Genomic DNA, 25728 nt, shown 5'->3' with positions numbered 1-25728 from the left:
TAGTGACGTTCACTAACTTGGCTCCCCAGTGTGGTCTCATTTACCTATCTTTTTATAATCCTTTGATGTAATTGGTGTTCCCATTTTGCAGATGAAACAAAGTGATCAAGTAACTTTGCCAAGTTTACCAAAAGAGCTGGGATTTGAACTGAACCTGGAGTTCCCTCAGGCTACCACACTGAAATTTAGGGTCCTCTGGTGTGGTGTAAGAGGAGCTCAGACAGCAGTGTGGAGTGACTCACCAGTGGCCTCATTAAGTGAGCAGGCCGTGGCTTGAGAGCACTGGAGGGAAAACAGAATGCTAGCTGGCAGACAGGTGGGAGGGTGTTCCTAGCAGGTGGTGCAACATGGGAAAAGGCATGGAGACAGGAACTGGAGGGGCCAGGACCTCTCCCTGACTGGAGCAGAAGGTGCATGCCAGGCCAGAGGATGGAAGGGATTGATTGCAGGAGGCCGAATGCTGACCAAGGTGCTTGCATTTGCCAGGAGAGCAGTGTGATTTTCGAGCAGGGAAACACAGGAGGAAAGTAATTTTTTCAGGAGGCTTAGTCTGGGAGGAGCCTGGAGGGGGGGAGGGGAACAGATGCAGTCTCTCTCTTCAGCTGGCAGATACAGGAGCACGTGCGCTGCAGTCCCAGTGGCTTGCAGAGCCCAGTTGCGGTTACCCAGTGTGGGTGGTCCAGCGCCTGCCGGGGCAGTGAGGAGAGGAGGAGGCATGTGAGGCCTGTTTGGGCCCCTTTGTACCTTTCTTTTCATAAAATGGGAGAAGGGCAGATGTGAAAGGGGAGTTAAGAAAGGGGACTTGAATGAAGGCTTCCTTGGAGAGGTTGATTTTAGGGAAAAGCTTGTATGGAAGTTCCCGAGGTTGATGATCTTATAGCTTTTTGTTCCCCCTCCCCCTCTGGGAAGTTGTCGTGGTCCTGCAAGTTACTGGAACTCCAGTTTAAAGACCACTGCTCTATGGAGCATAGTGCTTGTCACTAGAAATTCCATAGGTAATACTCAAACCAGTGTTTGCCGAAGTGTGTTCCATAGAACAGTAGTTTAAGGATATGCTTGTGAAAAGCATTCCCTGTCCGTGAATGAGAAATTCTGCGTACCTGAGTTGGCCTGATCACCAGGCTCCACGTTCATAAAGTCCATTGGTAAGTGTACGTTGATGTAACAAAGGCTCTGAGATGTCTTGTAGCAGAGAGACCTGTGTAGCTTTGTCAGGTCTGCTGTGTCTCACTCCTTTGACTGTACATCCTAAGTAAGAAACTTTCCTGAACGTGTTTGAGAAGTGCCTCACTGAACAGCTGGATAAGTAGGGTTGCTAAATGGCAGATTGTTTGCACTTACAGACTAGGCAGGCCTGTGACAAAAGAGCCCGAAGCCACCTGATGTCAGAGGAAGACCAGTGAGTTAGAAGGATTATTCTGAGGAGTCCTTCACATTGGTAAATGTTGATGAGGGCTTTGCCATTAACCTGCTTTCTTCTCCTTTTACACGTCTTGTCCAGGCAGCATGATACCATTTCATACCCTTTGGCTTCCCCTGACACAGTCGGTGTTCACTCACTTTTTACCTCCCTACATGTGCTTCATTCTAATTGTGTCTTTGAATGTCTGTCATTTCCTCTCTGCCGTAGTCCCTTTGAGACAGGGGCCTTGTCTGACTGTTGTTCTCCCAGTACCTAGCAAAGTATCCACTCGGCTTAGAAGTGGAAGCTCAGCTCCTGCTTTTGGATAAAGCAGTAGGGGCCCTGTACTAGTGTCTGGGGTGACAGAGATGAATAAGGTGGTCCTTGTCCTCGTGGAGCTCAGTGAGTGGCAGACAAGTGAACAGGCAACAGAGAGGGAGATTAGGAGAGGTAGGAGAACATGTGTTGTGAAATGGGGATCTCATCCTCAGCTGTGTGGCACCAGCGGGCACTTGGTAACTAGTGCAGTGACGGCGGTGTTTATTACCAATACTTCAGAGGCAGTACCTCTGCTAGGTTGGGGAAGGCAGGTGTGTTAGGAAGTGCTTCCTTCAAAACTCAGGGCAGTGTGGCTAGTGCAACTGAGGAACTAAATGTTTGATGTTATTGCAGTTAATTTATAGCCGAAACAACGTGGAATTTTTTTGTTAAATACAACTGTATTTGGGGTCAGGACTACTTTTCCCTTTAAATGCTAAAAGTAAAGAGGCACCTGGATGGCTCAGTCAGTACACCATGCGATTCTTGACTTCAGGGTCATGAGTTCGAGCCCCAGGTTGGGCATAGATATTACTTAATTAAAAAAAAATTTTTTCTAATTAGTAAAAAAAAAAAAAACCTAAAAACTAAAAGGAAAGGATTCTAGTTGAGATGTGCTGAAAGTATAAAATACAGATCGAATTTTAAAGATTTAGTACAGAAAATGTAAAATAGTAATGATTTTTAAAGTGAGTATATGTTGGCATAATATTCGGGATATCATTGAGTTAAATAAAATATCAAAATTTTTTTAAAAAACTCAGTTCAGGGGCGCCTGGGTGGCTCAGTCATTAAGCGTCTGCCTTCGGCTCAGGGCGTGATCCCAGCGTTCTGGGATCGAGCCCCACATCAGGCTCCTCCGCTGGGAGCCTGCTTCTTCCTCTCCCACTCCCCCTGCTTGTCTCTCTCTCACTGGCTGTCTCTCTCTGTCAAATGAATAAATAAAATCTTTAAAAAAAAACCCAAAAAAACCTCAGTTAAAGCATGTAAGGGTAAGATGTTCTCCTTGCCATTTTTCTCCCCCAACACTTGTATCCGACTTTCAGACAATTACAATTGGGACAAGTCATCTTTCTCTTTGTTTGCTCCCTTAAGAGATGGGGAGTAAAGGTCTGCCACTTCATCTGTGTGTCAAAGGTGGTTACCAGATAAGCAAATCCTGCAGAGCGCTAGTCCTTATGCAGAATTAGAGGCTGCTTACAATGAGGTAAATAGAGAGCATCCACAGCGCATCCCGCTTCTTCAGTCAGAAGCTAAGCCTAGAGTGCGGAAGTGATGGAGTTTATGGTGCTAAGTGGTGGGGTTATGAGGCTGAGGAGCAGGGGTCAGGAGACAGAGTCTGCTGTACAGTACAGCCTGCACCAGGTACCCCCTGAGGACCTTCCTTCAGAGGAGGTTAGTGCCTCGCGTGGGGAGTTAGCCAACTTGCCCGCTCTTTTCACTCTGATGAGCCCTCTGGGCCCACGTCTCGCTGCCTGACTTATCCGAAGAGGCAAGGACGGATCTAAGGGATATGAGAGAACTGGGACAGGAGGTATCTGAACCTAGGAGAGAGTTCAAGAAACAATTTCAAAACTCAAGAGCCAAAGACAGTGTATGTCTCTGCTCTGAAAAGATAACAACAACAACAACCAAAAAATGCAAAGAAGGGTGAGATTTGGTGTTAGCAACTTAGGTGATGGGGAAGGGTGGGCACGATAACACACTCCAGTCGAACTCAAACAAGCTTTCCCAGGCGGCTGCTGAAGATGATGGAGGGCAGTCCTGGTGCTCAATGGCAGAGGCTGTCTCCTGGGCTGCCGGGCATCCATCATGGTCAACTGGGTGCAGCTCCGCTTGAAGTCATGTGCTGTGAGGGCATCAACATTTCTGGCAATTTCTCCAGAAACAAGTTGAAGTAGCTGGCCTTTTTCTGCAAATGGATGCACAGCAAGCCATCCTGTGGCCCCTACCACTTCTGAGTGCCCAGCCGCATCTTTTGGCAGACGGTGCGAGGCCTGCTGCCCCCTCAAGACCCAGCAGGGCCAGGCTGCCCTGGACCGCCTCAAGGGATCCTGCCACCCTATGACAAGAAAAAGCAGGTGGTAGTTCTTGCTGTTCTCAAGGTTGTGCGTGAAGCTTACACGCTTACCTGGGGTTCCTGGCTCATGAGGTTGGCTGGAAGTACAGGACAGTAGCAGCCACCCTGGAGGACAAGAGGAAGGAGAAGGCCGAGATCCATTTACTCGAAGAAAAAGCTGCTCATGAGGCTACAGAAACAGGCTGAAAGAACCTGGAGAAGAAAATTGATAAATACACAGAAGTCGTCTAAGACCCACAGACCCCTTATCTGGGCCCAGTAAAATTGACTATTTATTTCTGGGATGGGGGACCTCAAAACAAGCCGAATGCCCCCTATGGTCTTGCTGTCAGGAATCAGACCTCCCCACTTAACATGAGAGTTTCTCTGGTACTAACCCTGGGGATTGACACTTCCTGCTACAGTTTTCCACTTCCCTGCTCCCACCTTAGAGCAGCTCTTAGCAGCGGCTAGAGGTGGGTCCATGGTAGAACTTGGGAGAGTCCAGGAACCTCTAAAATATAAGTTAACTGTGGTGTATATGTTTTTTTCTGGAGATAGTTGATCATTTTCATTAGATTTTCAAAATGCTTTTGGACCCAGAAAAAAATTAAGCAGCCCCCACCAGGGTGCATCGTGCTCAGGCCAGCAGGAATCCCAGCCCATGTCCTTCATCACAAACTGCCGGGACAGCCTTCCCATGAATCTCTTCTTGTCCCCAGCCCTGAAAAAACACCACACCCTGCCTTCGGTTGTATCTAGGTTGCTTTTCTATTACCTGCCCCCACCTGTCACTACCTCAAGAGAGCTGGAAGGTGAGCTGGTGATGCCCACCCACACCCCTTTCCTGTAGCTACAAAACCTTGTCTCTCCCATTATCTAACAGGTAGAGAAGAAAAAGAAGCCCTCAGGCAGTATTTTGCAGTCTTTCAGGGACCTGCTTTACATTGTCAGTCTGTATGACCCATTCAGAAATGAACTTCACCCCTCTCTGTCATGTAGCTGCCCTTCTCTCTAATATAAACTCCCAGCCACCTCACTGCCACCTCTATCCTTTAGTTAAACTCTGGACCAGTTGGCTTACTCATTACCACCTATCTCCTCCCATGCCCCCAACCCTACTGGATCTCATCACAGTTTAATAAAAGATACAGCCTTAAAATTAGATTTTGAAGTTCAGTCCAGTTGCCTTGTTTCTAGGATTCTAGCTTTCAAGGTGATCTTTAAGTAATGAGGAAAAGAATTAAAAAAAAAAAAAAAAGCAGTTACAGCTACTACATTTCCTTGATCAAGAGGAGAGAGATGTAATTTCAACAACAAAAACCCAAACGTTTCTCCCTTAATTGACCCACCAGCTTCAGAGGTTGCTCACCCCTGTGCTAAACAGTTCCAGATGATGATAAGCACACAGGCTTTGGAGGTAGGTGGGTCTACACGAAACCCCAGCTTACACCTCCCGGTCTGGCCTTACACATCACTTCACCTTCCTGCGCCTTCTGTGACGCAGCAATGATGCATGCCACCTGCCACCTGCCGCATCTACCTCATGGGCTCACTGTGCCACACCCAGCACACGTACGTGGACAGTAACATCGAATCCTACACGCATACGCGTGTGTCAGCCCGTAAATCTGTCCGCCACTCTTAGTAGCACTCTGGCGCCTCTTGTTTGGGAGAGATGCTCCCTTGACAGGATGTAGATTAAAAATTCTAGGCACACTTCAGAGTGACTGCTGTGGCCTGGATGCTGCGAAAACTTGGGGGAGCGCTCCTGGACCCAGAAGCTGGGCCTGGAAGAATCTGCAGAGTCTTAGGTGTTCCTTCAACTGTGCACACTTGAGAAAACCAACTTGACCGTTGGCCAGAGGGTACAAACCTGAGGCTCTAATGTACAGCCGAGTGATTATAGTTATTAATATTGTATTATATGCTTGAAAGTTGCAAAGAGATGATCCTAAATGTTGTCACCACATAAAAGAAACGGTAATTGTGTGACATGATAGAGCTGTTAGCTTATGCGATGGTGGTTTTACAGTCTGTAAGTGTATCAAATCAGCATGTTGTAAACCTTAAACTTATACAATATTGTATGTCAATTATATCCCAATAAAGCTGGGAAAAAACAAGAACAAAAAACCCCCAGAAAAGCATCTGAAAATGCTGTTTTTCTCCCAGCACATTTGCAGGTCGGCTACTCTGGCTGGATGGGGGGAGCTGTATGGACGCACTGGCTACAACTATATTTTCTCAGGTAAGTATCGAGCTACCTCCTCTAAGAACAAGAGCCCAGATGTGGAGAATAGCCACCCACACCACAGTGGCATAGGTAGAGAGTAGGAGCGATCTGGGGGGAGACCAGGGGCCTTCCCTTCATCACTCAACGAGATGCTGGGATAAAGAAGACTGCCAGGCGTAGGGGACATCTGAGGGCTGTCCTTGGGGGTGGTGTCAGAATGGGGTGGGAGGAGCCTGGTCAGGAAGCCCCTGGGTGGAGCCCTGCGCAACAGCCTTGGTGCTGACAGGTTTCTCTGGCAGGGGGTGCAGATGATGCCTGGGCAGATTCAGAGGACATCACCGAGGAGGACTGCGCTCTTCGGTCAGTGCCAGATTGTTACGGATCTGGGCTTGTATTGGGGATGGGTATCTGACCAGTGGTGGGCATTTTCAGACCGATGGTGTGTGTTCATCACTGGTCCAGGTGAGTGCTTTGGCTCCTTTCCTTCCACTGCTAAGTCCAAGCCCCTGAAATAGGGTTGTTGAGGTCCATCCCATAGCTTCTGACCAGAGCTGATTTTATCAGCTGTCTGAGCAGTCTGTCTCCCTCCTAGGCAATATCTCAGCCCCAGGGTCCTCAGGTCTGAGACAGGGCTCAGACATCTGTGTGTGTGTGTTCAAGCCCCATGGTTTCCAGGGTGTGACCAGGGTGCTGACAGCCAGCCTGCCAGGTGTCACACAGCATACCAGGTACCAAGGCCCAGGGCAAGGGCTACAGTCCTCATGTGGGAGACCTAGAGACTAGACATTACACGGTTCATCATGTTGTCAATAGAGCTTGATACAAAGTATTTTAGGTCCCCTTAAAGGGGGGAAATGGGCTGGTTCACACTCTTCTACCTCCTTTCCAAATGTTTTTAGAAAATGACACCGTAGGATATTTTGGAAAAGCTCTTTTGCATGGTCTGTACCCATGGAAAGTCTTTAACTAGTGTCAGGCATCTCTGGAATGCACACAAGTACCCTAGTAAGATCAGTTGCCCAAAGTCACGGTTTGGTGCATGAAAAGGCATCTCACTATGCCCAGTTCTTCCTGTTAGTTCCAAGAGCAGCCACCCTGGCTTGTGGTCAAGAATGTTTGGCTCTTCCCTTGAGATCAGACGACCTCTGCCTCAGCCAGGCCGTCTTCCATAGCATACACTGTTCTTGGTGAGGAGGCTGCTGTGGACAGCAAAGCAGTGGGCATTAAAAAATTAATGGTAACCGGGGATGTACTGTATGGTGACTAACATAATATAATAAAAAATCATTAAAAAAAATTAATGGTAACTATGTACTCATTCTACTTTTGCCTTTATCTGTATGACTGATCAAAAGACAGCCTGGGGGATTAGGAAAAATTTTATCTCCTTGCTTCTTAGACCTGCTAAGTAGAGGGAATTCACTTGCTAGTATTTCACAATCAGTTGATAACAACAGCTCTAAAAAGCCCATCTCCCAACAAGCATTTCACTCTGTTACATTATGAGCAAATCATATGGCTAACAATGGTCATAAATGGGGAAGAAGGGGGGGTGGAGGGAGATAAACTCTAATGGAAGCTCAAAGACTCTATCAGTCACCAGTTTGCTGCTTTTTAGAACTCAGAGATTATCTTGAGTCTTCTGGCTTAATGTCAAGCAGTGCCAAAATGCCCTTTCCCAGTTCCTGGCTGCAAATTGCTCCCTTTGAAATATGTCCCAGAGAGCAGGGTAATCTAGAAAGTCACCTTCCCTGAAGCCAGTTGTTCTGTCTCAGCCCTCCCTCCGTCTTGCGGAGAAGGCAAACAGAAGTTCTTGCCAGTGACATCTATACTTCCTTGAACGCGTTCCCTACCCCGCAGACTTCTCTGAATGAGTGTGCAGTACAACTTCTCCCTCCGGCTCTTTGTTTCAGAAGTTCCGACACACATCTTTTTGATAAGGTCAGAGGCTATGACATCAAGCTGCTTCGGTACCTGTCGGTCAAATACATCTGTGACCTGATGGTAGAGAACAAGAAGGTGAAGTTTGGCATGAAGTAAGTACAGACCACCTGCTGCGAAATAGGCAGAGGTGGTATGTTCACCGCTTTTCAGGTTGGTGACGGTCTGTAGCAGTTACCGAGGGCTCACCACATGCCAGGCCTCGTGCTGAGGGCTTTCTGTACATCTTCTGGCTGTATCTTCAAACATTCTTGCAAAGGCAGATTCTACTATGCCCCTCTTGCAAGTGAGAAACTAAAGCACAGAGAGGTGAAGTAACTTGCTCAAGGTCGTGCAAATAGTAACTGAGGGGCCATGAGTCTCTAACCTGTGCTCTGCTGCCTCCTTCTCTTAGATGTTCTTGAAGGTTTGTCCCATGGCTCCAAGTTCTGCACCATCTCTGGTAGATTAGAGTCTCTTTCTAAATGGAACAACAACAAAAAATCAGTGTATATACCCAATTTTTACTTCACACGTGGACCAAATCTTGATATTTGATAAGGCAAAATTTGAAAATAATGGAAGCGGGGTTGAGGTGATGAGATTATAGAAGTTACTCCCCCTAAAAAAATTTTTTTTCATAATACTGACTTTTACCTATGCTGAGGTTGTCTTAGAAAATAAGGTATCCTGAGGCCTTATAGCTCAGCTGTGTCTAGATACCTGAATATTCCTTTCTCCCTTCTTCCCTTCATCTTTCAGAATGTCCTAAGTCTTTCCCTTTGAGATGCCATTTGTCCACCGTGTTTAGGAGTGTCCTCAGTGAATACTGGAGAGGGCAGTAGAGGCTAGAGTCCCCCAGAAGCCCTCTCTGGATGGTGTTTCAGTGACTTGCTCTCGTCTCATTCCACCGTCTGGGTCGGGTGGTTGTGCTGCCTCGTTTGTGGGACTCCGTGGGAAGTTTGTCGCGCTTGTGGGCGCTGCAGAATTGGAGAGTAACCTCTCACCGGATAAGTTAGAGTAGGGGGCAGAGAAGGTACATTTCTTAATTGTTCAAAGTCAGCCCTGCTGAAGGGAATCATTCCTAATTCTGAAGAGTAGTTTCTTTAGTGAGAGGTTCATTTTGCGTTGTTGTAATACTCATTGGGGAATGGTGCGTACGTGTTGTGATGCCATAACACATTGTGTCCTGTCTTGTAGTGTAACCTCCTCCGAGAAGGTGGACAAAGCCCAGCGCTATGCCGACTTCACTCTCCTCTCCATCCCGTATCCAGGTAGGGAGCTCTTTCCAGGCTCTAGTCAGGTGACAGATTTCCTAGGACTGGGGGCTCTTAGAGGCCATCTGCAGGCTTCTGTACTTAGGTACATAGGTGCCCTAGAGCTTTCCCGGAGGATCTTATGTTTTGTGTTATCTTGGTTTAAAGATTTATTTCTTTATTTGAGAGAGAGAGAGGAGGGGTAGAGAGAGAGGGAGAGACGAAAACTAAGCAGACTCCATGCTGAGCACTGAGCCGAACACGGGGCTCAATCTCATGACCCTGAGATCCTGACCCGAGCTGAAGCCAGGAGTCAGACGCTTAACGGACTGAGCCACCGAAGCCACCCCCTCCCTCACCCCCGGAGAATGTTATGTGGATCAGCATAGGACACCATGGCTCTCAGTCTTAAGCTCTCACGCTTAGGGCAGGACACTGTCCTGGGAGGCACTTTCCATTTGGGGTCCAGGGATTGACTCCTGGCTCAGGTACTGCTGCAACCCTGAGCGAGTTACTTTACCTCTCCAAGCTCAGCTTTTCTCAGGGGTCGTTTGGAACTGGGAAAGGCTTAACTCAAGGTTTTGTTGTGAAGCTGAGATGAGATCATGTTTGTGAAAGTGCTCTGTGCAGGTGAAATACTATTTCAGCATAAAATACCATTGCTGCTACTCCGTGTCAGCAGCTAATCGTGCTGCGCTGGCCCTTGTGGATGTGAACCTTTGACTCTGTCTTGGGTGATCAAATTATTTATGGAGATTGCTCTAGGCGAGGCCCTCCTGGTGATGAAGAATATAATTGCTGTGTCTGTAGTTGCATACCGTTGGTGGCCTCACCATGTTGTAAAGCACTTCAGTATACACAGAGCTAGCTGCATTTGTCTCTAGTGCCCAGATATGTATGAGACCTAATGGCCAGCGCAGTATCGAATGTACTAGATAATAAAGCTGTAGTAGTCCAGTTGGTAACATTGAAGCTTTCTGACAGCACCTGCTTGTTCAGCAAGGGAGGCCAAAGAGCCCTCATGTCGGCACAAGGCTTTGTCAACAGACAGCAGGAAGTGTCCTCTTTCTCCTCGAAACCTCTCTTCGGTTTTTCAGCATCAGCATCCGCCTTCGGTCCCGTGCTGGACCTTGTCTCCTCGTATTGGAGCCACGTAGGCAATAGCAAGAGCAGGCCAGTGACAGCAGCTTGCTGTACAGCCAGGTCTTCTCATCAGAACTACAAGTTTATCTAGTGCCTGGCAGGAGAGGGTATCCTCCCCAGTGTGAGCTGGTGGTATTCAAACCACGACCCTTGAGAGCCTGGCACTCTTACCGTAGCGGCCTCCCCCGGAGTCTCTCCACTCTTCTCTGCCAGCTTAGCAGTTAGTGCCATGTAGAGTAGGGCGTGAGTCCCAGCCTGATAGTTCTGTGTGTCTTTGAACAAGCACCTCAACCCCATCTCACACTGTCTTCATCCTCCATAAGATGAAGATAATGGTGCTTATTTCAAGGTAAAGTGCCAGCTCTATCCCTAACCAGGCGCTCAATAAACAGCAGGCTAAATGATGGGTACACAGGGAGGAAAGGCTCAGGGAAGTTCCTCTTCCCTGAAAGCTGCTGGGGGCAGACGTAAACCGTGATGATGATGATGCCGTGGGCTTGACCGTCTCAGAGCCACATTGTGACACAAGTGTCCTACCCAGACTGACTGTGCTGGAGCAGTTAGGTAGCTCTAAAGCTGATTTTCAGACCCTGCTCCCAGCTCCCAGGTGTTTTGGGGGTCCACAGACCGAAGCACTCTGCTGAACAGAAAAGTCTGTGCTGTGTGAGGGACCACGCATTGCTTTCTTTGTTTGTATTTGGGTTTTAAGTAGAACTTGGTTTAGAAACAATAGCTTTGCTTGAAGTTTGCAAACTTCAAGGGTGACAACTTGCTACAAGCCTCCCAGCATCTTCCCGCCCTTTGACCCTGTTACGCAGCAGGCCATCACGCAGCTAAGGGGGGGCTGCGGATGTCCGTCATGGTGCGTGTTTATACTAGCAGAACATGAGAAGCGTTTTCATTAGTGATGATTAGTCATAGAAAACGCTCAGACTTTTTGGTACAGAAAGATGCTTAAGATGCTAATAAGCGGACACAGAATTGTTAGCACAGTGTCAGCAATATAAGGGGAAAATGCTTTCACAAAAGGGGGAGGAGGAAATAGCCAAAATGGTAAGACCTACAACCTGTGAATGTTTTTCCCTGTTCTTCCCAAGGCATCTGTGTCTACATCTGACGGTTGTGTGTGTGTTGGTGGGAGGGCAATCAATAGAATCCAAATCAATAGAAATCAAAAAGCCAGAGGTGGGGGAGATGCCATCACACATCCAGGTAAGGGGACGGGAGAAGCACTTTTTACCTGCTATGCTTATGTTCTTGGATTTCTTTACAAGCCTGGATTACTTCTTCCCAAGGAAAAGAAACAATTCCCGTTACTGAAACCCCAAGTCATGAACCGCGCTTTGTAGCTGTTCATGGCATCTCAGCTGAGTCCTCTGATGACTGTGAGGCCAGACGGGAACTCTTGATTCTCTCAGTTCTAGCTCTGGCAAATGGACTTGGACTGGCCCTTGACCGGGAGAAGTGTTCTGGGAGCACTTCCTTCAGCACACCAAAACAGCTGAAGACTCAGCTGTACAAGTCTGATTGGTTTTCTCCTTGAGCAAGTGGCTGTTCTCACCCCCACTTTTGGTCCCATCCCTCTTGTCTCTCAGTGGTTTCAGGAGCCTGTTCAGGTAATGAATGTCAGGCATTGCCCTGGGTACTGAATCTATTTTAATACTGTCCATTTCTCCCAAGAAATTGCCTCTGTATCACAGGCTGGCCGGATATCAGCCAAGAGCCTGCAGTGTTGATTTGAGCAGGTCAAGTTTGGGAAACCAGTCCTTTGAGGATGCTCTGAGAAATAATTGGTGGCTTTTCTAAACCTGGGCTCATAAGCCTAGGGCCTCTGTCTGATATTTATATTTCTTCTTTCTGCCAGTGAGGCACCTTAGAATAGACTGGAGTGTTAGAGCTGAGGATGGTGTCCTGACTTCCCAATCAGCAGTGAGGCCTGCGAGATTAGAGTGCAGATGTGTGTGGGATGGAAGCCCAGGATATAGGACACGGCCTGCGTCTCCAGACCTTCCTCTCCAAAGGAAGCTTTCCTATCTTCCCTGGGGTGGCCTCACACAGGAACTTGGCCCAAGAGTAGCTGGGGAAGTTCCATGTGAATTTTTTTGGCCTGTGGCCACCTCCACAGAATTTGGACATCCGTTTTATTGCCATTGGGTGGGGACCTCACCAGACTTGGACCTATGGCCAAAGGCTTGTGCCCTCCAAAGTTTGTATTGGTTCTGATTGAGGAAGTGAGAAAAACTTCAGCAAGCTATGTCGCAGTGCCTTCTCCCCCTCTTGAAGCCACAGCAGCCCCAGAATGCTCACTGTGCTGTGATAGATGAGCAAGCCTCATTCTCTGTGAGCCAGGCGGTTGACTGTAAGCTGCAGGGCTGGCCCCGTGGGCCCTTCCTGCAGCAGCAGCACGGTCTCCTAAACACTGTTGTCATCTATAATACTAATGGCTATCATTCGAAAGCCGTCTGTACCAGTGCTTGCTAGGTGTTCATATGTATTGTTTCATCTTTACCATTTTATAAATGAGAAAGTCAAGGCTTAGAGAAGTTAAAGCACCTGTTTGCAGTCACAGAGCTAAGTGAAAGGCTGAGATTTGAAGCTGAGAATGTTGCTGAAGCCCTTTTTCTCCACCGTTCCTCTCTGTATTCCTGAGGGCCTACTCTGGCAGAGTTTCTTATAGTTTTTCTAGAGAATGAGACAGAAAAGTACCTCTCAGCCAGGTTTGTTGGAGATGCACATGTCTCTTGAGCACTGGCACGTTTCAGGCACTGTCTGTGGTGTTTCCCACTGTATCCCTGCAGGCCTGTGAGGTTGGTGTTAGACAGGAGGGAGACTGGTCCTTGGTAACTAGGTAAGTGGCTGAGAAAAGTGCCGCCGGCACTCAGATGATAAACCACACTTTGCTGGCTGTTGGCACTTCAGAGACACATAGGACAGAGGACCTGAAATCAGGGACAAATGACCAGTAACCACTGAGCCCAAATGGAGGAAGATACAAAGAGGTGTGCAGGCAGGCAGTACCTCATCAGGAAGCCTTGTAACTAGAAACCAAAGGAGCAGCAGCTCTTGCCTGCCCTTGCTAGTCCCCACCCGTGTCAGCTGTGGTCTCATCCACAGCCCGCCAGTGTGGAGAAGCATGCGAGCTGGTGGCCATCTTGATCCTTTGGCACGGAGGGGCATCTCAGGAAACTGGGCGAGCAAGGGTGATGTCTTAACTCTGCCCTTCTTTTCCAGGCTGTGAATTTTTCAAGGAATATAAGGATCGGGATTACATGGCTGAAGGGCTCATTTTTAACTGGAAGCAGGTATGAGCAGTAACATTCATCAACGTGGGTCTTAACATTTCTTTGCAAAGGGAGAGCATGGAGAACAGCTTGCGATCTTTTTGGGGAAAACAACTACCTTTTCTTTTCTCTTCTCTTCCATGGATGAGGATCATTATTTTCCTTCCCTCTTCTCTTTGTATGTACATGTTGAAATTCTCATATATGCTTTCCTGTCCCTCTTTAATTTATACCTTTCTTCAAAGGTTTTTTCCAGGGGCGAGATAGGAAATATCCTTCCTCTCTGCTCTACCATCTGCGTAAAAAGTGGGCCCAGCATTCTGTTCCTTTCCCAGTTGGCAGGAGCAGGCCAGGGGAGCCTGCTGGATGCTGACTGCAGATTCATCATGTCTGTCTCAGCAGCAAACACTAGAATGGCCCCCTGAAATACTCCACTTGCAAGCAGTGTCTGGTCCCTTTGATTTTCAAACTGTCACTCCTAGGGCAGCACAGGCATCTGGCCCAGAGAAGGCGAGCACTGTGGAGGGGTGTCCTGCCTGCCTGGGGTAGCCAGAGCTTCAGGGTCATGACCTGCCTGTCACCATGGCCTCTCCTGGTGGCCACCTGCATCTCACGAGTGTCTTTCTGCCCTCAGGACTACGTCGATGCCCCACTGAGCATCCCCGATTTCCTGACTTGCTCTCTGAACATTGACTGGAGCCAGTATCAGGTGAGGGGCCTGACTCAAGCAGGGCAGGCTAAGGGAGGGGTGGAGGGGATCCCTGGGGCCTGCCCCAGAAGTCCTTCATGCAGATACCAGAAGGTCTGGCTCGTGCCCTCTGACCTCTCACAGCCTAGGAAAGAAGGAGCTGCTTATCCATTTAGCTCTCCCCTGATGTACTCTTGGCCCAGAAAATCAAAGCTTTCTGATCATGACTCACTCAAAGATTTACGTCCACCAGCAGGTTCTGTTTCCAGAGGACCTCATGGAGTCTGCTTTTCCAGCTCTGGGCTTTAGTGACATTTTTTCATTTTTCCTTTTAAATGCGTGTTCTGCCAGAGGAAGTGCAGAGCTGTCTGACCTCGTTTGATTATAGAAACTTTAAAATTGTTTCCATTGTGCTCCTCTCCCCTCTCCCCATGGAAGGGGCCCCAGTCTTAACTGGATGGATCCCTCTCTCTACCATGTTTAGCCCACTGTAGAAACCTAAAGGCCATCAGCAGTTTCCTTTCCACGTACTTCAGCCAGGACAAAGAACCTTGGTCTCCCCACTGCCTTCCCCATGTCTGTTCCTTCTGCCTGGCTGCCACGTCTCACCTCATCTTGTCTGGCTGCCACACTGCCTTTAGGATTCAGCTCCAGTGTCTTCTCCAGGAAGACTTCCCCAACCTACCTTCTCTCCCCTCCCCTCAGAGGGTTGGATGCCTGTATCTGCATTCCCATTGACCCTGGGCGTATCTGTCATGGAATTTTCCACTGAGCTGCAGTCACTGATGTAGAGATCTGCTTCTCCATCTCTGGTTGAGTGAGCTTCAGGAGGATGGGGAACCACAGCTTGTGCATGCCCAGCACAGAAACTGGCATGGAGCCTAGAACCGGAGAGGCCAAGCCAATGCATACCTAGGAAACTTCCTGTTTCCCTCCCCTTTTTTGCCCCTGGGTCTGGACAATTCCCATCCAGCCTTGAGTTCTCCCTCTGGCAGAGAGGCCAGGTGGGCAGCTGTGTGCTCCCTTATCACTTGGGCTTTGTATCCTGGTCTGTAAGTGGTCTGTAAAGGCAGAAGCTGTGCTCATCTTTTACACCCAGCCCCCATTACAAAGTCGATACTGCATAACTCTTCGAATGAGAGTGGTATCAGGTGTTCTCTATGCAGGTGTTTCCACATGAGGGAACTTAAGGAAGAAGAACAGGCCAGTTTTTTGTTGTGCCCCAGAAGCATGGAGAAGAAATGGGTTGGGGGAATCCTATCCCCTGGTCTCAAGTCTTACATAATACCTAGACAGATTGAGTGGCCAAAGGAACTTGCAGGTTTCCTTCTTAATTTGTTGTATGCAGAGTTGTCACGTGGGCCCTACTCCCAGCCACCCTTATTCCTCTTTCTGGCACCATTCTATTTTTTTTTTAAGATTTATTTATTTATTTTAGAAAGTGTGCAAGCATATGCACGTGTGCGTGGGGGACAGAGGGGCGGAGGAAGAGGGAGAGGAGAGAGACTCTCAAGCAGACTCCCCACTGAGCATGGAGCATGACACAGGGCTCAATCTCATGACCCGGAGATCATGACCTGAGCTGAAACCAAGAGTTGGAGGCTCAACCCGACCGAGCTACCCAGGCGCCCCTCTGGCACCATTCTTTCTTCTTGTGCACAAACTGGGTGTGACGAACTACTTAACCAATAAGGTGCAAATAGGGGTTTAATGTGTTGATGCTGCCTAGGATGGATGACTCTTTAGGAAGGAGTCCTGTGCATATGACGAGGAGTTCTGCCTAGTAGATCAAGGCCCTGGATCTAGGCCCCAGCTTGCTCGGCCCTTCTCTAAAGGCTTTGTGGTTTTGAGCAAGTGGCCTCACTTTCCTCTAAAAGTGGAGTTGACAACACCTATTTCAGAGTTGTGGCGAGGTTCAAGTATGATCATGGTATGAAAGTGGCCTCTTAACTGAAATGCCAGATCAATTTTAATGATGATAATTCAGAAGTAGGCTGCTAGCCTCTTATCTCAAGGGACTGAACACTAATAAAATGCTAGGCACAAAAGTAGGAGGGCAGGGCATTTTCCCTCTCCAGTATTGCTCAGCCACTTGGTCTCACTGGGCCTCCTACCATCGTCTTCCGCAGCCAGGTGTGGGCTCTGCCTTGTCAGCCCCTTTAGCATGAGTGTCCAGGACTCCCTGTTACTCCTCCTTATCTCCCCAGGTGACCTTATCTGTTGTCGGCTCCATTAGCACACTGCTGTCACCTGACCCGGGACTCTGGGCCACACCTTCTTTGGGGATCCACATCTACATCACCTCTTACCGGTGTCCCTTCACGCGACCACCCTCAGCTCAAACTGCCTGAAGTGGAGTTGGCCACAACCCACAGCACCCCAGGCCCTCAGCCATTTACCCGGATGCTCAAAGTCAAAACTTGGGTTTTTTCCTCCCACATCCTTTGCCAGGTCCCATCAGTTCTCTAAATCTCTGCCCCTGGTGAAACTCTCCAGATCTTCTTGCCTCCATCTCCTGTACCACTAGCCTAGTCTGGGCCGCTGTCGCCTGGGTGCATCTCGTGTCTGAACGGGTGCCACATTGAGGGAGAGCTGGAAATAGTGAACGTAAAGCATTTGAATAGGGCCTGGCAGATAGGAATACTCAAATATGGAACAAGGTCATCATTGTCACTCCTTCCTTAGAATGTGCCACTGACTCTTCCGTTTTCCTCAGAGTACAGTCCAGTGACCCTTAGTGGGTCACTCTGCTCCACACAGTCCAGCCTTGTGTTTGTGACTAGCTGTCCTTCCCTCTTCTCCAGCCACACTGACCTCCTTTCAGCCCCTTAGGGAAGAATGCTCTCCAGGTTTGCACATGCTGTTCTCCCTGGCAGGAAAAAACTTGTCTCCTTTCCCTCTCCTCTTCTATGGATGTCACTACCTTCAGGAAGCTTCCCTACTGGTCTCCATGGATCATACTAGGCTCAGCTCACCAATTACATGGTTCTGCAGGATCCCACAGGTCTCCTTTTAGTCACCACACCTGCAGAAGTTCACTTTGCCTTCCCTCTCCTACAGCCCTGTTAGGGGGCTGGGCCGTCATGGACACTGCTGTTTCCCAGGGTCAGGCTGGCCCTCTGTGACCTTCACAAGTGTGGGAACACTTCTGGCAGTACATGTGTGAGTGTTGCTGCCCTCCATGTAACTGGATTGAATTCCTTAGAAGTCTGCTCTTTCTTTCTGTGCCATAAGACCCCTTCCAGTGGCTGCTTCTCCTCAAGCTGGCTCCTGACCATGAACAGTCATAGAAGTAATGTTCTATGGGTGCCTTCTAGTCCCAAAGCACTAGGCCTTGTAGATGCAGAGATTCCAGAACGGCCTCCGCCCTCACTGGGCTCAGTCTAAGAAAAGAAGCAATAACATAACCATCACCGGGTAGTAGAGGTATTGACCAGTGGCTTCTGAGACTCAGTAGAAGATAATAGGGCTGGGCCTTTGAAGGATGAGTAGGAGTTTGCCAGCCACGGGGAAGAGTACTCCAAGCGTAGATACATAAGCAGTGGCACGGCGCTGAGCTCTATCCCCAGAGACTTGGTCATGGAGCGCTTCTGAGAGAGTTAGTGCTGAGCCTACATTTTAGTGCATTTCTCAGGTCCTCCTCACGTTCTACAGTCGGAAGTCCCTACAGGATAGCATGTGACTACACACGTGAATCTCACAGTCTGGAAGGGCTGGGGTCTGCCCCAGCTCAGATTAGCTATGTGACTTTGGGCCTCTCCCAACTTAGAGCTCCACAGCCTACAGTTCCTACGCCAGCGCTGGGTACGGTGAATCTGCTGCCTCTCCCTGGTCCTTGGTGTCCCCTTCCAGTAGCCACCATGGTTATTGGAGCCCTGCAGGCCACGGCCCTTGGTCACTTCCTGCCTTCTCCTAGATGCTGCAGCTTTTCCCCGGCTTACCTCCCTGGCCTTGTGCTGCGCATGGCTTCTGACTCCTCCCTTGCCCCCTCCTGCTTTTCCTCACCTGCAAGAATCACAGCTCAGAGGAAATCTGTTGGCAGTGGTGTGTATGACAGGTTGAGCCAGATGAGTGACGAGACCCCTGTGCTACTACGGGTAATGACTTCATTAGCGCAGTGCCGCAGCGGCCATCTCTAGAGCTCTGAAAGTAGGTCACAGCCCTCCAGGGGCTGTGGGAGGGTCAGGTAAATGAGCCTGTTTGAAATTCCTGGGAAAACCATTCTCATTACAGGTGCCATGTTCACCCTCCCCCAGAAAGTGCTCTCTCCCTGTCACCCGCCGGCCTCTCCACACAGCCCCGGAACACTGATAAGCAGTTGTGTTGGGAGGCCGTCCCCAGCTAGGGGGAAAGGGGCCTCAGAACTGGGTCAGGCCCTTCCATGGAATTCCAGATTCCAGTAGACTGTTTGTGAGAGAGTCTGGTCTAGACCTTTTGCTTGGGCTAGAACAGAAGTTCCATACTTTTTACAGTTTTTCTTATTTTTCATCTCCCCCCTACCTCACGGACCTCCAGTTTTAAAAGGGTTTGTCTGCCAATCAGACTACACTTCCTGTTCATCGGAAGACAAGAGTATGCGGGGGCGGCTGGGTGGTGCAGTTGATTGAGTGTACGATTCTTGATTTTGGCTCAGGTCTTGATCTCAGTCATGAGATCAAGGACTGCATGGGGCTCCATGCTTGGAATTCTCTCTCCCTCTCCCACTCACACGTGCGCACTCGCATGTGCTCTCTCTCAAATAAATAAATAAATCCTTAAAAAAAAAAGAGTATGCAGTGAATAGCAGTAAAAAGTGAATGAAACGTGGTTGATGAGGAGGTTGAAGGTTGATATTTTCTGCGATGTGATAGCAGATGAAAGAATGGCTCTTTCCATTTGGCACCAGTGGTCACGGGCTCAAGGCTCTTTGCTTGCTTCTGTCAACTCCCTGGACAGCCATGCTGGGAGCCCAGGGCTTAGAGGAGGCTAATGTGTGGCTGCTGCTGCTGGGTTTGGGGCTGTGAGTTGCCCAGTCCCCTGCAGGGCTTCCGACTCCTCACCATCACATCGTGTTAGAATGCAGGGTAAGGGCGGCCCACAGGGTGAGGGTGCAGGGAGAGGTGGGAGGAGCTCTTGGAGTGGGAGTGAAATCTCAGATTATCTGGCCTGTAACCAAGACCTTTGGGTACTTGTTGCTCAAGAATGACTCTTGGATTTTATTTTTTAAATACCTTAAGTTCTCAGTCTGAGTTAAATATCGGTTCCTAGACACCTTTTATCCTTCTTCAACAGAGTTGGGACCTGGTGCAACAAACACAAAACTACCTGAAACTGCTGCTTTCCATAATTAACAGCGATGGTGAGTCTGCCTCTGCCTGAGCCTTCAAGCCATTGGACCTTCTGGGTATTCCCAGGTCATGATACCATGAATATGTTAGTTGGGGTCACACACCCACCTTTTGCTTTATGGAAAGATTTAGGGATTCCCTTGTGCATTGGCAGCTTTATTCCACATCCTCAAAACCTTAGAAAACAAAATCGTGAGCTCATTACCATCTGAACTATGCAAGGTGTTTCTACAGTAGGTCAGCTGACCTTTGATCATCAGTGTTGTGTGTGGGGCTGGAATGGCCTCTTCTAATTCAGAAAGATGAGAGAAAATCAGTTCTGGTTTCTTGTTGGGCACATACAAAAGTCCCTAGAGGGCCTGTTCTCCGGATGGTACTCCAGCTGGTTAGACTGTTTTGATTGGATGGGCCCATCCTGCTCAGTGTCTCTAGGGTGGGCTGACTAACTCATCGATACCAGTCAAGACTTCTGCTCTTGCTTAAACAAGTGGAAATGTATTAGGTTATATAACCAAGAAAGCCCCAAAGCAGAGCCAGGTGCCTAAGAAATGTCACAAAGAATCTCCTTGTTTTTCATATCTGCTGTCTCATTAGCTTCATAACCATTCTTGACTTGTTTCCTGCCATCTGACCTCCCCCAGAAGAGAGAGAGCGCCTCTGTCCCAGAGCTCATGCTCAGTGACCCAGTTTGGGTCAAGTGCCCATCCTTGAACCAGTCACTGTGGCCAGGTGTACAAAAAAGTCACATGCCTACCTCTGGAGTTAAGCAGTGGTTCTCTACCTGGGGCAGTACTGCTTCTGGAGAATGGGTGTTGTAGGAACTGGAGGAAGGCTAGTAGCATTTGGTGTGTGTTAGCCAAGAACCCCAAATGTCCTGCAGTTCCTGGGACAGCCCTGCACAGTGAGGAATTGTCTTCCTCCAAAATACCGGTAGGGATCCCTGAGAAATGCTGGGTGGGGATATGCATATCAGCCCCACCTAAATGACCTGGGCAGTACTACCCAAGCAGTACTGTTTTTCTAGAAAGGTAGCCAAAAGAAAGAAGAAGAAATGCTGTATACAGAGACAAGTCCCTACCACTCACTCCCTTCTGGGACTAGGTGGGAGAAGAATCTTGGGGAGGCCCACCACGAAGAGGGAGATAAGGGGTGACATGGCTCTCTGACACCAGAGCAGGGTGGTGGCGTGTCCTCTTCTCATGCATCTATGTTTGCTTTTCTTCTGGGTTTCCTGTTGTGTGGTTCCTGAATAGATGACAGCGGGCTGCTGGTACACTGTATCTCAGGCTGGGATCGGACCCCCCTCTTCATCTCTCTCCTACGCCTTTCCTTGTGGGCTGTGAGTATGGATGGGCTAGGCCATGGGGTCAAAGAACTTGCTGAGGCCACCTACCAGGATCTATTCTGGGAGCATTAGGACTGTCTCCAGAAATTAGAGATTTGGACTGAGCAACCCCAAGTGTTCAGAACAAATGTTAGTTGACTAGTGTTTTGGGGACTGTTGAGCAGCCCGGTTGCAGTTCAGCTCCTGGGACAAGGAGGGGGCTTTGTCATGGGGAGTCACCTTTCTAATCTTAGCTTGTCTCTCTGGTGTCTTCCAGGATGGGCTTATCCACACATCGCTGAAGCCTGCTGAGATCCTCTACCTAACCGTGGCCTATGACTGGTTCCTCTTTGGGTAAGCCTTCAGGGCATGTCAGGTTGTTGGCTGGGCATGGTGCCTTGGGAGCGGTGTCTCCACGTGTATGTGATGTGGCTCCTGTGACAGGGTCAGAGGTGAAGACAATCCCACCTCCTTGGGAAAGACTGAAGGTGCTACTCAGGCCCCACCTGAATTGTGGTCTGTCCCTGTAACTCCAGTCCCCCTTTGCCCTCCCATCTTGGGGCACTTCTTGCTTTGACCTCCTCGCCTTCTTGTTTCAGGCACATGTTGGTAGATCGGCTCAGCAAAGGAGAGGAGGTGGGTACTATGAGCAAATGCTGGGGCTCTGAGAGCAACAGCGTGATGTCCTGTTTGGTGTCCACACATAGGGGGCAGTTTCTTGCCCAGTGCGTGTGGGGATCAGGCCGCATGGCCACAAAAGCACCAGCACAGTAGCCCCCATTCTGAGCCTCCATTCCTCTCTTGTGCAGTGGAGAGTAACACTTGCCCCCATGGCTGCCGTGACATCCGTCTGTCAGTCCTCTTCTCCTTGCTTTTGCTGCCATCTTTCTCACAGGTGACCTTGTTTTCTGCGCTGTTATGGAACCAAATTACAAGGTTTTTCCTGGGCTCCTCAGCCCTACAGCTACAACCCAGAGGCTCTTCCCTGTCTCTCTTTCCTGTTCACACCCATTCAGCAACTTTCAAGCCCCAGGGCTGGCCGAGCAAGCAGGGTCCTGCCCGGCTGCTCTCCACCAGCCCAGGGAGCAGACCCAGACCAGGCACAGCCAGCTGGGCTCCAGGGTCTCCTAACTCTCTGGGCACTCTCCCCTCTTCCTCTCTCTGCCCTTTCTGCATCCCATCCTTTTCTGCTTTTCGCAGTCTTTGCCTCTTTGGTTTGCTTATGTTTCAGCCTGTTTTCCCTGCACGCAGACCTGGAATCAGACCCGAGTTTGAACCCTGCTTGTCCCACCTATTACCTGGTGACATGGAGTAGTGTGATTCACCTTGAGTCCCCTGGTGTCGATCATGCTGCCGCACAAGGGAGTGAGTCTAGGTGCCCAGCATGGGAGCTGTCACACAGCGTTAGCGCTCTCTCTTCTGCCCCCTGTCCACCCCCCGCCTTTTCCTGAAGCATCTTTCTCACCCTCCTGAGGCTGCCTTCTTTCCAAGCATCTTATCTTGTGCCTCCTCCTTTTGTTCCTTCCTGTCAGCGGCTCCTCTCCCCTTCCAAACCTCTTCTGAGCGCTTATCACATCTGCCAGGGCTGCAGAGCTCATAAGCCTGGTCCTCAGAGGCCTCTGTGAACTCTGTCAGAGGCAGTGGCTTTGGCATGGAAATGAGCACTTAAAGCCCCTTTGCAGCCTCTCATTTTGAGACTGGTGCTCCAGAACATTCTGCCCTCCGTGCCATCTCCCCCACCCTCAGAGCAAGCTGGATTCTGCCTGGCTTGGACAGAGGATGAGGCCGAGTCCAGTGGGGTCTGGATTCAGACCCTGGCCATCTCTCAGCATAAACAAGAGGGTCTCCTCAGCTGGAAGCATTGGTTTTCAGGATGTGGGCTTTTCTCTTACCCCCACCAGACACTCTAGACGCTGATGCTTTCAAACAAACAAAACAGAGGCCTGTTCAATGGCACTCTGTCCTCCCCAGCCCTTGAGGTTCACAGCACACTAGCATATTAAAGACTAAAGAGTCTGTGGTGAAGACACCTATTTAATTTTACGAAATCCAACATTTTCATATTGACCTAACCTAGGGCACCCTCCCTTCCCTTTGGGGGGGGTGTTTGAGGAAATCATAGGGGGCTCTGGGATACCGTGTGGGTGTTTATCCAAGTGAGGGTTTGATGGACCACACCTTTCAGAATCACTGGGGAGTTTGTTTAAAAACTGCAGAGACTGCCTTGTAGTGCACTTCGTGGGGGCCCATTTGACTAGGGCACTGGCTGGAAGGGAAGAGAGAGGCGGTGGGAATGCAGCTAGAGGTCAGAAGCCGCCTCCTGCTTCTACCCACCTCAGACTCTGAGCCAGACCCTGGCTGCCCCTCACCCCTGGTTCTTCTGAACTACTGTTTCTGGGTGTTCCTTCTACAAAATCTGATCTCTTTCCCTTCCATTATGTTCCTGCAGTGTCCATTAATCTCCTCACCCCCAAATAAACTCTCTCCCTGCTTCCCAGGTAGCCTCTCTCCTTGGGGTTCTTAGGAGAGGCTGAGGGGAAAAGCTGCCATTCTCTTTATCCTTTTTAGTGGCTTGAGAACATGCATGTTGAATTGAAAGATGGTTTGAAAACTCACTGGCTTACCCTTGTACATTCCCTTCCTTCCTTGCCCTAGCCCAGGCACATTACCCTGCCTGCCAAACCCTCTCCTACCCATTTATATCATTTCTAGAGGAGAATATCCAGCAGGGTCCTTGAGGCAGGGCTGTTGTCCATTAGGGGCTGACCAGGTGGCTGGCTGCCCTCTCCTGAGAGCTCAGCCACCTAGATTCCTCTCCTTGGAGAAAGCTGTCTTCTCATGTGTGCTGCTTTTTGGTTTCTTCAGATTTTCTTCTTCTGCTTCAATTTTTTGAAGCATATCATCTCTGAGGAGTTCTCTGCTCTGAAGACACAGAGGTGAGGAGAGACTGTTCTCTCACACTGGGCAGGGCACTCTGGGAAGGACCACTCTGGGAAAGTAGGCAGAGTCTCACTCACCATCTGATTCCCTGCCGGGCTTCCCTGCATGCTTGGCAAGTTGGCTTCTCGTCCCTGCCTTCCCTCTGAGGCCCGGGTAGAGGTTCCTGGTGAGAGCCAGTGGGGAAAGAGGCTCTCCTGCCTGTTAGGCAGGTCTGGGATCAACCTGCAGTCATAGTAACAGAAAGGCTTTGGGATGAAGGAATGGTCTCTGGTGACTTGCTGCAGGGGAAAGCCAGCCTAGGGACAGGAGGACTCCCAGCACCCCATACTCTGGCTGAGACAGCAGATTCTTTTGCCTGCCCTTCCCTGGGCTACCACAGAGGTGTGCCTGCATCTCTGTGCAGACCACCATGGAACAGAGTCTGCCTCCGGCCTGGGAAACACAGGAGTCTTGCCTCGCAACCTCTCAGAGTTGGGGTCTTTGAGTTCACTTGCCTTCCAAATCCAAGCTCCTAGGTGTATTGGGCCAGACTGAACTCTAAGGGGCCAAGGTGAAAGGGAGGAGTCAGGCTTTGCTGGCCTTTCAGAAGTGGCCTGACATTTTGCAGCACTCTAGGTGGGATCTGTCTCACTGACTTGCCAGTGAGTTGGAGCTTCTTTCCCAGGCAAGCAGCATGCTGGGCATGGAGATGACAAAGAAGACCCCAGCCCAGCATGTAATTCACTGTTCTGGTTTCTGTTTACAGGAGGAAGAGTTTGCCAGCCCGGGATGCAGGCTTCACTCTGGAAGATATCTGTATGCTGAGTGAGTTACAGGCCCCAGCAGATTTCCCTTGCTCTGTGCATCTTTCTGAGTATAGATCATGCAGGAACTGTTTGTTCTAGGAACTTCTCTTTCCAGCTGTATGGTGTGGAATAGCTAGGGGACCAGTAGTGTGAAAAGATAATGTGCTGACCGATGACACTTGCTTCTTTCAGGACGAAAGGACCGCGGCAGCACCACCAGCCTTGGCAGTGACTTCTCTCTGGTTATGGAGAGCTCCCCAGGAGCCACCGGGAGTTTCACCTATGAGGCCGTGGAGCTGCTCCCTGCAGGAGCACAGACTCAGGCAGCTTGGTGAGGGACCAGGCTGGAACTAAGCTTGCTCACAGCTGTGGCCCAGGGCCACCAGCTCCAGGGAGCCCCAAGAACAAAGGGGGCCCCCGACAGTAGGGCTGAGAGTACAGCTCCATGCCCTGCTGTCTCTCCTAGCCCTCAGAGGCCAGCCATCTGGTTGGTGAGAGGCACTGTCCGCGGTGGCCCAGGAACATAAAGGGCTGGGGCTCCCTGTGGGACGAAGAAAGAAGCTGCAGGGCTGGGCAGACAGAGTGGGGTGAGGGGAGGCTAGTGTTAAAGAGACTCCCTGGGTGAGTTCCCTTATATCATTTGCCTGGGAGGTGGGGGGCCAGTTAGAAAAAAAAAGAAAACAATAAGTGAGTTCAAAATGATGATTGTGAATTGGGAATTTGTTTGAGGCCGAACTCCTCTGAGAATCTGACGACTCTGTCTCTAGACAGATGACTCAAACTTCTGTATTATGTTTGGACGGAGGGGCGGTTACTGAGCTGTAAAGAATCTAGCGTGTGCTCTGAGGCCAGTAGGCCGGCACCATTTGGATGTCACATTCTCTCTATGAAGAGCCAATCCTTGCCGCTCATGGCCGAGCCTGAGTGAGTGCTCATGTATACCCACTCCTATGTGGCAGTTTCCCAGTGGAAGTAAGGACTGGGCCCTGACATTTGGTAAAAGTGGGCAGAGGGTTTGCCCGGGGTGGCCTCTTGGCCAACAGCCCTAT

General features: G+C 49.7%; 1 protein-coding gene and 1 pseudogene across 8 annotated transcripts in view; both read left to right on the top strand.

Moving 5' to 3' along the window:
* MTMR14 (myotubularin related protein 14) overlaps nt 1-25728 on the top strand; it is a 45097-nt gene that overhangs the window by 8473 nt on the left and 10896 nt on the right. For 6 of the 8 annotated variants that reach the window (XM_045808182.2, XM_045808178.2, XM_045808176.2 and 3 more), the window contains 13 exons: nt 5955-6030; nt 6315-6375; nt 7929-8051; nt 9136-9209; nt 13566-13636; nt 14250-14324; nt 19575-19641; nt 20884-20969; nt 21232-21308; nt 21554-21590; nt 23820-23890; nt 24640-24698; nt 24872-25010. In XM_045808182.2, coding sequence (XP_045664138.1) covers nt 5955-6030; nt 6315-6375; nt 7929-8051; nt 9136-9209; nt 13566-13636; nt 14250-14324; nt 19575-19641; nt 20884-20969; nt 21232-21308; nt 21554-21590; nt 23820-23890; nt 24640-24698; nt 24872-25010 — 1016 coding nt within the window. The remainder of the gene's footprint in view (nt 1-5954; nt 6031-6314; nt 6376-7928; nt 8052-9135; nt 9210-13565; nt 13637-14249; nt 14325-19574; nt 19642-20883; nt 20970-21231; nt 21309-21553; nt 21591-23819; nt 23891-24639; nt 24699-24871; nt 25011-25728) is intronic. The other 2 variants (XM_087866809.1, XM_045808177.2) reach the window with 1 other exon arrangement.
* Nucleotides 1771-5946, top strand: LOC123799189 (large ribosomal subunit protein uL13-like; annotated as a pseudogene).

Source organism: Ursus americanus, chromosome 14 (assembly GCF_024610735.1).
Source record: "Ursus americanus isolate L20-20 chromosome 14, mUrsAme1.1.p, whole genome shotgun sequence".
NCBI lineage: Eukaryota > Metazoa > Chordata > Mammalia > Carnivora > Ursidae > Ursus > Ursus americanus.
Note: the sequence above shows the minus strand (reverse complement) of the source record. Positions and strands in the feature narration are given on the sequence as shown.